Source organism: Gobius niger (genome assembly GCF_951799975.1).
Source record: "Gobius niger genome assembly, chromosome: 23".
Taxonomy (NCBI): Eukaryota; Metazoa; Chordata; class Actinopteri; order Gobiiformes; family Gobiidae; genus Gobius; species Gobius niger.
In genome coordinates this window covers 15,592,957-15,605,863 of record NC_136874.1, presented here as the reverse complement: position 1 = coordinate 15,605,863, position 12,907 = coordinate 15,592,957, and the positions used below count along the sequence as shown (strand labels likewise).

The 12,907-nt window shown below is 49.2% G+C and overlaps 1 protein-coding gene across 2 annotated transcripts in view; it reads right to left on the bottom strand.

Moving 5' to 3' along the window:
* Positions 1-10,278, bottom strand: part of zeb2b (zinc finger E-box binding homeobox 2b) — a 101,429-nt gene extending 91,151 nt beyond the window's left edge. Inside the window, exons 1-2 of one of the 2 annotated variants that reach the window (XM_079581391.1) lie at positions 9,892-10,278; positions 8,601-8,742 (exon numbers count right to left, since the gene is read on the bottom strand). In XM_079581391.1, the coding sequence (XP_079437517.1) occupies positions 8,601-8,673 (73 nt within the window). In that variant the 5' untranslated portion in view covers positions 8,674-8,742; positions 9,892-10,278. The remainder of the gene's footprint in view (positions 1-8,600; positions 8,743-9,891) is intronic. The other variant, XM_079581392.1, reaches the window with a different exon arrangement.
* Positions 10,279-12,907: the final 2,629 nt, after the last annotated feature.

Below are 12,907 nucleotides of genomic sequence, written 5' to 3'. Positions count from 1 at the left end.
AGTTGCGATGCAGTGTGGAAACGGCTCCCGGGTTCCCGAGGTCGCAGAACGGGCTGACCTTTCTGGAGCGCGGGCGTCTGCTTTTCTCAAGTCACGGGGCCGAGGCAGAGTCTGCGCCTCCCTGACCCACTCCGCGCTCCTCTCTCTCTCTCCGGAGGGGTTTGTAGGTCAGGAAATACCCGGCTCGGAGACGATACGACGACGTGGAATTCTGCTTTTATTTCTCCGGATGAATTTCATTGTGAGGAATGTCGACCAATCAGAAGATAACTGCGATGTTTTGGATGTGTTGCTCATGGATAGGGTCGCTGTCATGCTCCATATCCTTGCATCAGCCCCTCTACCTGGACTACGACCCGCTCCCTGGGCCTCACGTGTCCGATCCCTCGAGTGGTCAGGAACCCGTGTGGGAAAAAAAGGCGAGCTGTCGCTGTCGCTGCGATTACGCCGCCACCCCTCCCCTTCACCTGAGGAGGTGTTTGTTTGACATTCACGTCTGACAGCGAACACAACATGAGGCGTTTCGTGGGGAAGGGGGGGGGGGCTCAGTCAAAAGCCATTACGACGCGACTTCACCTCTTCTCTTCGCCACTTGTGACTCGCGCCGCTGCTACACATGACATTTAAGAAAAAAAGAGAAAAAAAAAGGGGAAGACGCGCCCGCCCTCGCCGAGCTCTCCTTGACTCACTCTTGCCAAAGGTTAAATGTATGTTTGAATAACAAGGAACACCCCCCCCCCCCCCCCTCCCCACACCCCCTCCTCCCTCCCTCTCTCTCTCTCTCTCTCCTTCCTCGTGTCATTTTCTGACCATTTCCTCTTTCCCTCCTGCACGCTCCTGTTAAGAAGGTGCTTGATCAACTCTGAGATGAAAGCGCAGTGTGGAAGTGGAGGTACTTTTTTTTTCTTTCTTTTTTTTTTTTCCTCCCTTGCGCAACCCGCAAAAAAATGACCTGATTTTGTTCCTAATCTCGCTCGGCAATCGGCTGCAATTAAGCCGGAGATAACACATCTGAATTTACTCGCACATGTGAAAGGCAAGAGCAAAAAGCCTCGTTAAAATACGCTCAAACACACACACGCACACACGCAAAAAGGTACGGGCGAGGGGAAACGGTGTGAATAATGGAAGAAAGTGAGAAAAGTGTGTGTCCCGTAACCCCCCCCTCGAACACGAACGATCAAAAAGCATGTTGGATTATGTGGGCTTAAAGGTAGCGGCGCTGCTGTTGGCCAGGGGAGGGAAAAAAAAGGGACCTAGTTTCCAGATGTCATCGCGGCCCTAATCTGCCGATCTGTTATTGATTGTTCCACGCGGCCACGACCTTGCCAGGAGAGCCCTCCCAGCCACCGATCGTGTGTGTGTGTGAGTGTGTGTGTGTGTCGACACTTGTTTGCGCAAACAGCTGCCGCGGAAAGACAAAAAAGTTCGGGGGGACACAAAGACCAAAAAATGAGAGAAATCTCGACGTCGACTTCTCCTCGTCGCGAAACCGTGGCCTGTTTTTTTCTTTTTCCTCCTTCTCCCCGAGCTGACAGCGCCCTGACAAGTCGCGCACGCCGGTTCACACAAAAAAAGCCCTCGCCAGCTGTGCGATGTTTGCTCGTTTGATTCAATCTGTATTCGCTTCTGCAGCGCGGCGCTCTATTTAAAGGCACGCCGGGTAAGATTTCGTACTACGCTGTGGCCATCAGTACAAAACTCCTAATGACCAGCTCCACACAGAAAACGCTATCACTGCACTGAGAAACCAAAGAAATGGGAACCCAACCTGTTTCAATCTCAAATTCTGCTGACTTTAGTCGACGTCTCCATGGAAACGAGCTGGAGACGCACCCACTCCCGGTAAAGTTATGTCATCTCTTAGGAGAGCTGAGCCGCTCACAGCAAAATCACATGTTTAGAGGTATTTTTCACATCTGTCATAAAATAAAAGCTTGTATTTCAATTGTATTTTTCAGGTAAAATCCTACGCGGCGTGGCTTTAAAAAAGAATCATCTAATCGCGACTTTCCCCCCCGGTTTTGCAAACGCTGTTTCCAAAAGCAGGCCCGAGGCTACGGCGGGAAAAGCGGAAAAAATCTGGCCTTAAAATCGGAAGAGAAATCCTGTTCAAGCACAGGCACGACACTGTTAGACAAATAGTTTCTTTTCTCCGGGAAAAAAACAAAACAAAACAAAAAAACTTGTGTATGCCCCCCCCCCTCCCACTCCCCACTCCCCTCCCCTTCCCTGCCATTTAATTATGAAATGGAAATGTTAGTTTACACCTGCTCAGCAACCTGTCGTCTGTCGCGCTCCGACTCGGCGCAAACGGGGGAAGGAGGAGAGTCGACGAGAGAGAGAAAAAACGTCGAAAAAAAAAAAATCACAAGCAACAACTGAATAAGTGCAAACAGCAGGACGCGGACGGGCGGGCGGATGGGCCGAATAAAGACGGCGCGTTCTCACTCCGCAGACACTCAAATGAGGCATGATATTTCCCCAAAAAAATGTTGTATATTCCGTTGTTTGTTTTGTTCCCCCTCCCCTCCTCATATGTTATGCATAAAACATGGCCGGCTTAGGGTAAAGAGTGTACGCGCCCCGCAAATGGAAAAAGCTCCCCAAATGCGTGCAATTATTTACCGGACCAGTGAAGTTTCAATTTGTGTGTTTGCTCTGTTTTTTTTTTTTTCGTGTCGCCGCCGCCGTCGTCGTCGGAAATCACCGGGAGAGAAGAAAACAAACGGGGATGAAGGCTTGCCGGATGGAGGGAGAAAGAAGAAGAAGAGGGGGTCACGGTGTCGTGGAAGGGAAGAAGAAAAAAAAAGAAATATGACAAGACGACACAAGCGGGTTTTTTTTGACACTGAAGCACAGAATCTATGGGAATCTATGGGATCCATTCATCCACCCCCCCCCCCCCCCCCCCCCCTCTAAGATCCGTTTCCATAGAATTACTGTACGAAACTGCTTCGCCAAGTCCCTGAAAGGCTTTCACTGGAGCGGCCTGCTGTGCTGTTATGCCGGTTTCTTGTGCAGAAAAACCGGCATAAAGCGGAAAAGAAAATGACATCTCTTTGAGCGGTCACCTGTGCGGCCCTCACCGACCCCCAGCATCTTCCTATGGGCGACGGAACCCCCCCTGGGTGGCTCGTCTCCGCCTGTGTGATGTTTTGGGTGCCACGTTGTTGTTTTTTTGTTTTGGCGTCTCCAGCTGAAGGGAGTCACCAGGGCAGGAGCTGCTGGCTGTGGCTGCTGCTTCCCAACCAACGCTCTCCCCCTGCACTACACTTCAACTTGGCGCTCGTTCCTTGCCCGTTCCCATTCACCCCCCCCCCAAAAAACTGGATGTTTTTCCCTCTTCCTCCCCCCCCCCCCCTTAACCAAAAACCAATATGTCCGGTTAAAATATCACAGGGGATCCGACGTGGCCCGACGTGACAATTATGGGGTCCGCCTGTTGTCGAAGCACGGGTTAATATCGCGGCTGCCTCGTAGGGCTTTACCCCCCCCCCCCCCCCACACACACACACACACACACACACACCCCATACACCCACCCCAACAAAAGGCCCCTTTTGCAAACAGACTCCTACTTTCTCCCAGTGTCCAAAGGTGTTTGCCGAAGTAAATCTGGCTAAATCCTGCGCAGCTTGGCCCAGGGGAGGGAGGGAGGGAGGGAAGGAGGGAGGGAGGGAGGGAGGGAGGGAAGGTGTACCGATAATCCGTCTTCTTAACCAAAAAGGAGGGGGGGGGGAAGAAAAGTTGAGGGAGAGAAAGCGAGAGAATGGAAGAAAGGAATCCATATCACATGATGCCATTTAAGAAGCAGAGGTACCCTTGCCCTCCCCTCTCCTTCTTTCTCTCTTTTCTTTCTTTCATTCTTTCTTTCTTTCTTTCTTTCTTTCACTCCCCATCTTTGCTTAAGATTTGCATACGTCCAAGGCCGGGGACTCGCACAATAAAGATATCTCGCCCATCGCTCGCGCAGAAGGGGCAACTTTACAATAGTGGGATATCTCTTTAAGTGAAAAAAAAAAGAGAGAGTCCCAGACACCTGCTCTGCCCGGGCCACTGTTATCTCGGAACTTCCAGGTTTCTTTTTCTTTTTTCCCCTTCTCCTGAGTGTCCGCGAATAGTGTGGCCACACCGTGTCGAAACACTATCTGTCTGTCAAGAGGGGGGGGGTGCAGGTCCCTGCGAGTAGTATGGAGGCTATAAAAGGCTTGTAACCAGGGGACGACCAACAAACAAGCACAAACACCCTAGTTATTTCACCCCCCCACCCCCGCTTCAACTCCCTCCTCGACAACACCACCTCCACCGCGGCCCGGCAAAGCCACCCACCCACCCGTATCAGACCCCCACACCCCAACCCAGACCCCAACCCCTCCTGCCCCCTTTTCATCTCGGGCCCTTTTTTTTTTTTTTTTTTTCTGATGCTGAATGCAAATGCCTAGCCCTGCTGCTGCTGCTGCTGCTGCCGCCGCCGCTGCCGCCGCTGCTGCTGCTGCTGCTGGCGGCGAAAAAGGGGCTGAATTGTGATTAAGAGGGAGAGAAGAAGGAGCGAGAAGAAGAGGAGCTCTTTCTTTGTTCTCCCCCCGGGGGATGTTTACCAGGAGAGACACGGCGGATCAGATATGAAAGGCATTCAGGTCAGCATTGATGTGAGCGAAAGTGAAATCGTACCTAAGGCATTCCAAAGAGCGGCGGTGTCAGGGGGTCTGGGGGGCTCGCCGCGCCTCTGCCAGTGTGTGTTCTCTGGCCGCCAGGCGCACACAAAAAAAAAAAATAATAAAAAAAAAAAAGGAGGAAGGAAGGAAGGAAAATTCTCAACCACCAAGGAAGTCCACTCCGGGAATCAGGAGAAATGTGTCAAAAATATTTCAGACCGGCGTTACAATTTGGGCTTATTTTTATTTTTTTGGGCCAGGGGACACGCCAATGAACCTCTTATCCGCGCTATCAAAGCAGGAGTGGTGGAAATATGAAGTGTGCGAAGAGGGGGGGGCAGATCGAGATTACCGACTCCATCTCGCGGAAAGCCCATATTAGAGGATTTGTCGAAAGGCCGCCGCTGCTTCTGCTTCTGCCGCTACAATCCGCGATGCACTGTACAATTCGCCGCCGCAAACACACCGACACTGTGATCCCCCCCTCTCCCCCCCCCCCCCCCCCCCCCCGTGACCCCGCGGGCAACACATGCTTTTCCCACATCAAACCCTAATGATATTGTAAAACCAAAAAAAAAAAAAGGGAAGTCCATTCATTTTTACGCGCCGGGGCCGGGTTATGTGCTCTTGACTCACACACACACACACACACACACACACACACTTGCAGCAGATGGATATATTTAGCGTGTGACGACTTAGAGAGAGAGAGAGGGGGGGGGGGGTGGTAGAAGAGAAGAGCACCGGCTGAAAAGGACGCTGCCACCGGTGCCCCCGTGCAGCAGTCGTGAACAGGACGAACGTGGGCTCCTTGTTATCCCCGAAAAAGAACCATCATCTCGCCCTGTATCTAAAACCGACCCCCCCCCCCCTCCCTCACTCTTCAGCCCCGTGTCATATCGCACATCTTTTCTTATTCTTTTTTTTTCTTTTTTTACTTCACGGACAATATTATCCCTCCTTGTTCGGTGTGTCTTTGTCACGGCCGCCCCACAAAAAGGAAGGTGTCCCGGGCCGTATGGGAATGGCCCCCCAGTGAATGGCGGCGCGGACAGGCCCCCCCCCCCCCACCTTCTATTGACGGGCATAAACATGTAAATGAAACGCATTACCGCTGACAATCAATTGTCCGGGAGCTTCTCGCGAAACCTCCTCCTCCTCCTCCTCCTCCTTCTTCTTCTTCTTCTTCTCTCTTACTCTGTCTCTCACTTTCCTCATTTTTACTTTGACAAAAAAAGAATGAAAAAAGATGAAGGCAGCGGTAATGGGCAAAGTTTTGGAGCAGGGTTTAGGCCTCCTTCTCCCAATCCCAGGAAGTTTTTATTTTTTCAGTAAGACAGTAAGAAACCATCCTCCTCACAGTCCCTCTCACAGCACACACAGTCTATCTCAGATGGGCCCGTGCTCGTTTTTTTTTTCTTCTTCTTTCCTTTCACTCTTGCCTCTTCTTCTTCTTACGCTGCTGCGGATTATGTAATCAGCATCGAGTATATCCCACACCCCGAATGTCACCGCGGCCCGGGCGCACAATCGACAACCGGCAACAACAACAACAACAAAAAAGGAGAAAAAGAGAGAAGAAGAAGGAGAACAAGATACTCCGGGAACATGAAGGAGAGGAAAGAATAACATCTGCATTAGCGTGTTTTTATCAAGCGTCGCCACACACACACACACACACACACACACATGCTAGAGGAGAGTGTGTGGTGTGTGGTGGGTGGCGGGGGCTTTATTTGATGTCGGAGCGGCTGAGAAAATACACGGACAGGTGTGCGCGAGCGTGGGGTCGCAGCTGGAAGCGACAAGAAACACCTGCGAGGAAGAGGCCAAGAGGTCTCCGAGGGCAAGAGAAGAAGAAGAAGAAGAAGAGGAGGAGGAGAAGAAGAAGAAGGATAAGTGGAGAGCGACATGGGTGTTTTTTTTTTTTACCCCAGAAAGGCCAGCAGTCATCCATGAGAATGTCAGAGAATGTTAATGCTAATCGGTGCACGTTCGAAAAAAGGGGGAAAACGGCCGAAATAAACAAACAAACAAACCGTCCAAAATACAGTTTCTAAATCAACATTTTGCCATTCAGGCGGAGGACCCCCGAACAGGTGGCGGGGCAAATGAGGAGGGGGGGTGGAGAAAAAAAAAAATCCATGTACGCGGCGCTCGGATTCGGGGGCCGACTTTCAACACCAAATAAGCGCTAATTGTCGTTTCTCCCCGCGATTGTGAGAGCTCATGTCATTTGTTGGTTAAAGGGAAAAAAGAGGAGGAGGAAGGGGGGGTGTGGATCGTGGGCATAGCTGTCGGGGTACTCTCCCTGGTTCTCCCTTCCGACAGGGGGGTCTCTCTCTCTCTCTCCTCTCTCCGAGGCACACAGAGAGGGGTCCCATGAGGAGGAGGAGGGGGGGAGGAAAAGGGCGGGGGAGTGGACAGAGGTGGCATCCCATACACCGAATAAACAGAATTATTGTGTATTCTTTTTTTTTTTTTTTGGAAACAGAAAGGTTTTCCAAGGCAACAGCTCACGGCCATTTTTTTTTTTACCCCCTCTTCTTCTTACAATTTAAATGTAGATTTGGCTGAATTCTTTAAAAAAAAAATAATAATATGGTGCACTGAAAGCTTTTTGATTCCCCGGGGAGGGTTTAGGAATCTCTCGCAAAGCTGCTTCCAATGTCGTCGTGGTGGAAAAGAGGAGGAAGAAAAATGAAGCCAGTCGTGAATGTTGTCTCGAGGAAAAGACACACAGCTTATTTATAGATTTGTTTTTTTTTTTCCTTTTTTTTTTTTTTACATGTTTTACGCCTTTTTGTCAAATGTACGTGGCTAAATCTTCATCCTCAACTTCACCAACACTTGTCAGCCAACACACTTTCTCATTCCATTTTAAAACAAACAAACAAACAAAAACACACACATTATTAATAAAAAATCTTGGCCCCTGCTCTGGAACATACTACTCCTACTATTATTATTAACATTATTATTATTATTTACAAACGTCTTCCCATTTGACGCAGATGTACAGTTCAGAGTGAAAATCTCCAGCTGCTCCCTCCGCGTTATTTAGTGTGGAACAAAATGCTTGTCTGCTATCGATTGGAGGCGAATCAATAAGTGAAATCTGATCTAGATAAATAACCTATGGGGGCAGAGATTTAAAAAGACAAAAAAAAGAAAAGAAAAAAGGAGTGTTGTGGGGAAAAGGAAATTAAACTAAAACATGAAATGGTTTTTACGCACAGAGCACGTTTGCGTAAAATCAGGGATGTGAGTATATCCAGCGAGTGTCACTCCGTGGGAGCAGCGTGCACTCGAACGGGGAGAGTACAGAAAGCAAACGGGGGCGCGGGTCAGCTCGTGTCCAGCGTTTTTTATCGGATGTGTCACCAACGTGTCTGTGCGTAAAACTCGCGAGCAAGAAGCGAACCGGGGAAAGGCCTCGTGTTTTTCTACAAACTGCAAGGCAAAGGCAGTGAGAGGAGTCCGGGGTTGTGACTGCACACACACACACACACACACACACACACACATACATACAGAAAAAAAAAAAAAAAAGTGTCCCCCTTCTCATCCATCCATGGCGGACAGCGCGGACCGGGTCCCAGCCCTGACTGAGAGGCAGCGGCAGCAGCGGCGGGAGCGGCGGCAGCAGCACGCCGCGCTCGCGTCAGGGAAGAAAAAAAAAACTTCCACACACAACTCCCCAACTTTCCTCCCTTTCATTCAAACAAATAAAATATATCCAACGACAGCGGCGACAACTCCTCCGCCTCGTTACGCGGGGCTGAAGCGCACCAGCCCGCGGAGACTCTCATTACACAAGCGTGATATCCACAGCTTTCCAACAACAACAACACAAAAAGAGACAACAACAACCAACTCAGAAGACAAGTGTCCCCCCCCCACACACACACTTTCCCCCAGACCCCGCGCGCTCGTACTCACCGTTTTTCCGCCTCGGGTTGGCTTGTTTTCGCCGCTTACACCTGGGCCCATCCGCCATCATCTCCTGCTTCATTGATAAGTGCGCGGTGAGTGGGGATCAGATGCCAGCTCGCATGGACTCCTTGATTCCCAGCACCGAGATCTAACGGGGGGGGGGGGGGAAGAGGAGGGGAGGAAGGAGGAAGGAGAAAGGGGAGCAGAGCACACAGGGCACACGGCGTTAGCGAGCGTGCACACACGGGGGGAGCAGTGGAAGTTCCAGGCGAGTCGCTTTTGGGTTTTGGGACGTTTTAGCGGTTTGGGCATTTTTTGGAGAGGGGGGGGAAAACGCGTACAGGGCGAGAGGAGGACAGGCGGAATTTCACTCCAAAAGTTGCCCCCCCTTCCAAAAAAATAAAACGCTTCTACTTTATTTCACGAAAAGGCAAAAACGCGTTTATTAAGATTCGCGTTTGCGTGTTTTGTCGCTGAAGCGGATTTTTTTTTGTCACGAGTGTGAAATGACACGCTTTTTTTGGGGTTTTGCACAAACGGAGCAGCGACAGTGGAAGGGGGAGACGAGATAAGACTTCTCCCAAAGTCTCACACTCCTGTTCCAAAAAAAGGAAAGAGAAAAAGACTCGCCTGGGAAAACGCAACTTTTGTTTGTTGTTGTTGTTGGTTTTTTTGGTTTCTTTTATCGCGCTCCCGCCGATCAGATGCAGAGAATTGTCCGAACGTGACGCACCGAAAGCGCGTAACAAACAAGCCAAGGCGATAAGAGTCCAAGCAGCGCGACGTTCCTCCGTGTAAATGCTCATTATTATTATTGACTATTCTGTTTGTTGACGCCACGAAACAACAAAAACAAAACACGCGAGAAGAAGCTGTACGTGGGGGTCGTGGAGAGGAATAACGGGACGGACATCGCGCCGTACGTGGCTCCAGCGGAGAGAGGAGAGGAGAGGTGGAAGATAGCGGTGCAGGGAGCAAGGGGAGCGCCTGGGAAACGAGCACTCTTTCCCCCCGGCGAGCGTGCTTTCCCGAGGACGGGGCAGCGGCGCGCAGGCAAACACGGGCAAACACGGGCACCGGGGCGCGCTTGACATCACGAGGTAGAAAAAGTGAAGCGAAGGTGTGGGAAAAAAGGGAAAGGGAGTTTAACAAAAAAAAGGAAAAAAAGAAAAAAAACACGCACCTACACTTCCACCTGCGCAGGTAAACTCCGCTTTACGCACGGCGCGGGGAGGGAGAGACGAAAAGGAAAAGGGGGGAGAGGAAGAAAAAAAAAAGAGAAGGCGCCCGTACGTACCTGCTCGGTTTTTTGGAGAGGTTTTGGAATAAGTCAAGAGCACAAGGGGTCCCGGAGTGAGAGGAAGCAAAAAAAAAAGGGATGATACGGGGGAGCGCGTCGGTGAGCGGATCCTGTTCCACCGGTGATAATAAAGCCTTAGAAATAAAAGCCTTGGAAATAGTTGGGAGGAGGGAGGGACCGCTCTTTCTGCTATAGGGCAGGTTTACAACTGATGCCTTACACCCACTCCAGGAAACAGACCTGGGTAGGGACTGACGTGTTACGCCTCTTCTAATGACATTTTTTTTTTTTTTTTTTTCCCTTTCCTTTCCACCTCCTTTTCTTTCGCCGTGGATGGAACACAGAGGAGCCCCCTGAAACGCACGCCACCTATCTTCACGGGAGGGGATAATTGAGGGGCGCCAAACGTGAGCATCTTCTGGCTTTTTTTTTTTCCTTCCTTCTCCCTCTCTCTCTCTCTTTCTCTCTCTCTCTCTTTCTCTCTCTCTCCCCCCTCCCTACTCCCCCCCCCCCCCCCCCCCTTTCTCCAGCGCTTCTCCTTTTCACTCAACTATGTCGGGCTCCGGCGCGGAACGGGCGACACCAGTGGGCTCTTTTCGTGTGTGTACGCGTGTGTGTGTGTGTGTGCGTAAAAAAGGGACAAACTTGGGTCCACTTCCAGCGTTTAACATGTAAGCTTGTTTTCTTCTACAATTCCGGTGTTGTCTGTGTTTATTTGTGGATTTTTTTTTAAAAACTTTTATTTATTAATAAGCATGTGCATCATTTTATTTACGGACTTCTCTGTACGCGCGAGGAAAAGCGTTTAATCATTCTGTCATTTTCGGGGAATAATGATCCAAAGTTTAATTTTACGCGCGGGTTTTTACGCAGGGCTAATTGTTTATTTTCATTAAGGGTAAATAACTCGTCACGTGACTGGCAAACGCAAGAGAAAGAAGTGGTAATATTTTTTGTTTAGAAATATTCTGAAGGCAAATCGTCTGCGCGTAAAGCCTGTGCGTAAAAGTTCTCCACGGCGCGCGTTGTTTTTGCTCTCCTTTGCCCTCGCTCCAAAAAAAAACAAAAAATGACACGAATAAAAAATAAAATAAAAACTCCACATATTTGTAGATCAATTGTGCATTTTATTGGATTGTTTTAAAGCTGAATCTGAAATATATCGGTGTGTGATTTGCTCCTTGAAGGCTGATCAGAAATCTCCGGAAGTGTCGCTTTTGGGTCTTAAAATAATAATTGGAACATGCCAGTGATTTTTACTTGACACTTAACCAAATGTATTAAACACCTCTTACTCCCGTCTGCCCCCCCACCCTCCACCCTCCACCACCCCCCCCGCCCGCCTGAGCACGCGCACAGGCACGCGCCCGGGGATGGAGAGAGAGAGGGAAGAGAGAGAGAGAGAGGGAAGGCGAAGCGAAGGAAGCTCCACCTTTGCGCGGCCCTGATTGGTTATGTAAATAAACTATTATTTGGTGCCCTGTCCCTTCCACTGTATGGCTAATTAAATCATCAATCAAGGGGCTCAACTGAACCTCCACACACACACACCCCCCCCCCCCCACACACACCTCCCGCCCCTCACTCACTCACTCACTCACTCCCTCGCGCGCACTCGCAAACGCACGCACGCTCGGGCTCTGACACACTTCTTCTTTTTCCCAGTGACCCCCCCCCCCCCCATCGCCCCGTGTCACAACAAATCTCCCAAACAAAATCTACAGCCTATAACTAATTAAACCCTACACCGCGCCGTATGATTAGCATATTTATCGATACATAATTCATTCACTTTATTCATTCACGCTTGTATGTTTTTGCCTAGATTTTTATATCTATATTTCTTTGAATGTTTGGTTTAATGTCCAGCGCCATTGTGTCATTTTTGTTTTGTTTGCAAATTTGTTTCCCTTTATCCTGCCGTGCGTAAAAGCCTCACCTCTCCGCTGTTACATTATTATTCATTTTTGTGGAATCTCTGCTTTACCGCCGCCTAAACCTTCCTCCCCAGCATGCGTCCTTCTGTCTACATGTGTATACTTGCATGTGGAAGCCCCCCCCTTATAGTTTTCTCACTTGGTCGGTTCGGGAATGGAGAAGGGGTGGGTGGGGGGGGGGGGTCCACATCCAGCGTGAAAGCGGATTACCGTCCCACTCTGACCTATAGGGGGACCTTGTGCTAAATGAATATATTGGCTCTATTTGGATGGGGCACTTCTTTCCTTTTTTTTTTTTTTTTTTCTTTTTCCTTTTGCACACACTCATACTCCTGCTTTAAGGGCGACTCAATCCGCTAATTATTATATCATGTTTTGTGCTTGTTCTAATTGAATAAAACGATCGAGATATTTTACAGCGCAAGATTGGCTGCTCTGTCCTCTTTTTGAAATTATGAAGGAAAAAAAAAAAAAAATCAATAAACGGAGAAAGACATTTCACGGGGATGACTTGTTTTTGTGTGTGTGTGTGTTTTTTTTCTTTTCCCTTTTGTGTTAAATTGATGTTACACTCCGCGGTGTGTGTACGTAAACCTTCGGGATGATGAATTTGAATAGAAAATCCAAACTATTTGGCCTTGTCTTTTCCAGAAGTGGATTTGAAATCAGTGGAAAATAGACAAATATCGTATCAAACGTTCAGTGTATTATGCTTATGCTCTTAGAATAAGTGTGATTGCATCTATGTGTTTGTGTAGGCTCCCGGTCGTCTATGAAATTTCCCACTGTTTTAATAAGGAAGCTGAGGAATAGTAATAATAATAATTTGACTGAAAGACTTAATCTCAATGTTCCACCTTAAATTTGTCTCGTGACTTTGTGTCCAAACGCTAAAGGGTAAAGCGTCCTCAGATAGGCTTCAAACTATGCCACTATATTGGATGTCCAGTGTGGGCCATGCGATCCATAAGACCTCGGGCGACTGTGACCTCATTCCGACCAGACTGTGATGTTCCCCTGCGCTCTGGATGGCCCAGGAGAAGCCCCGACAACCGCTGCACTTCTGAGGTTTGTCG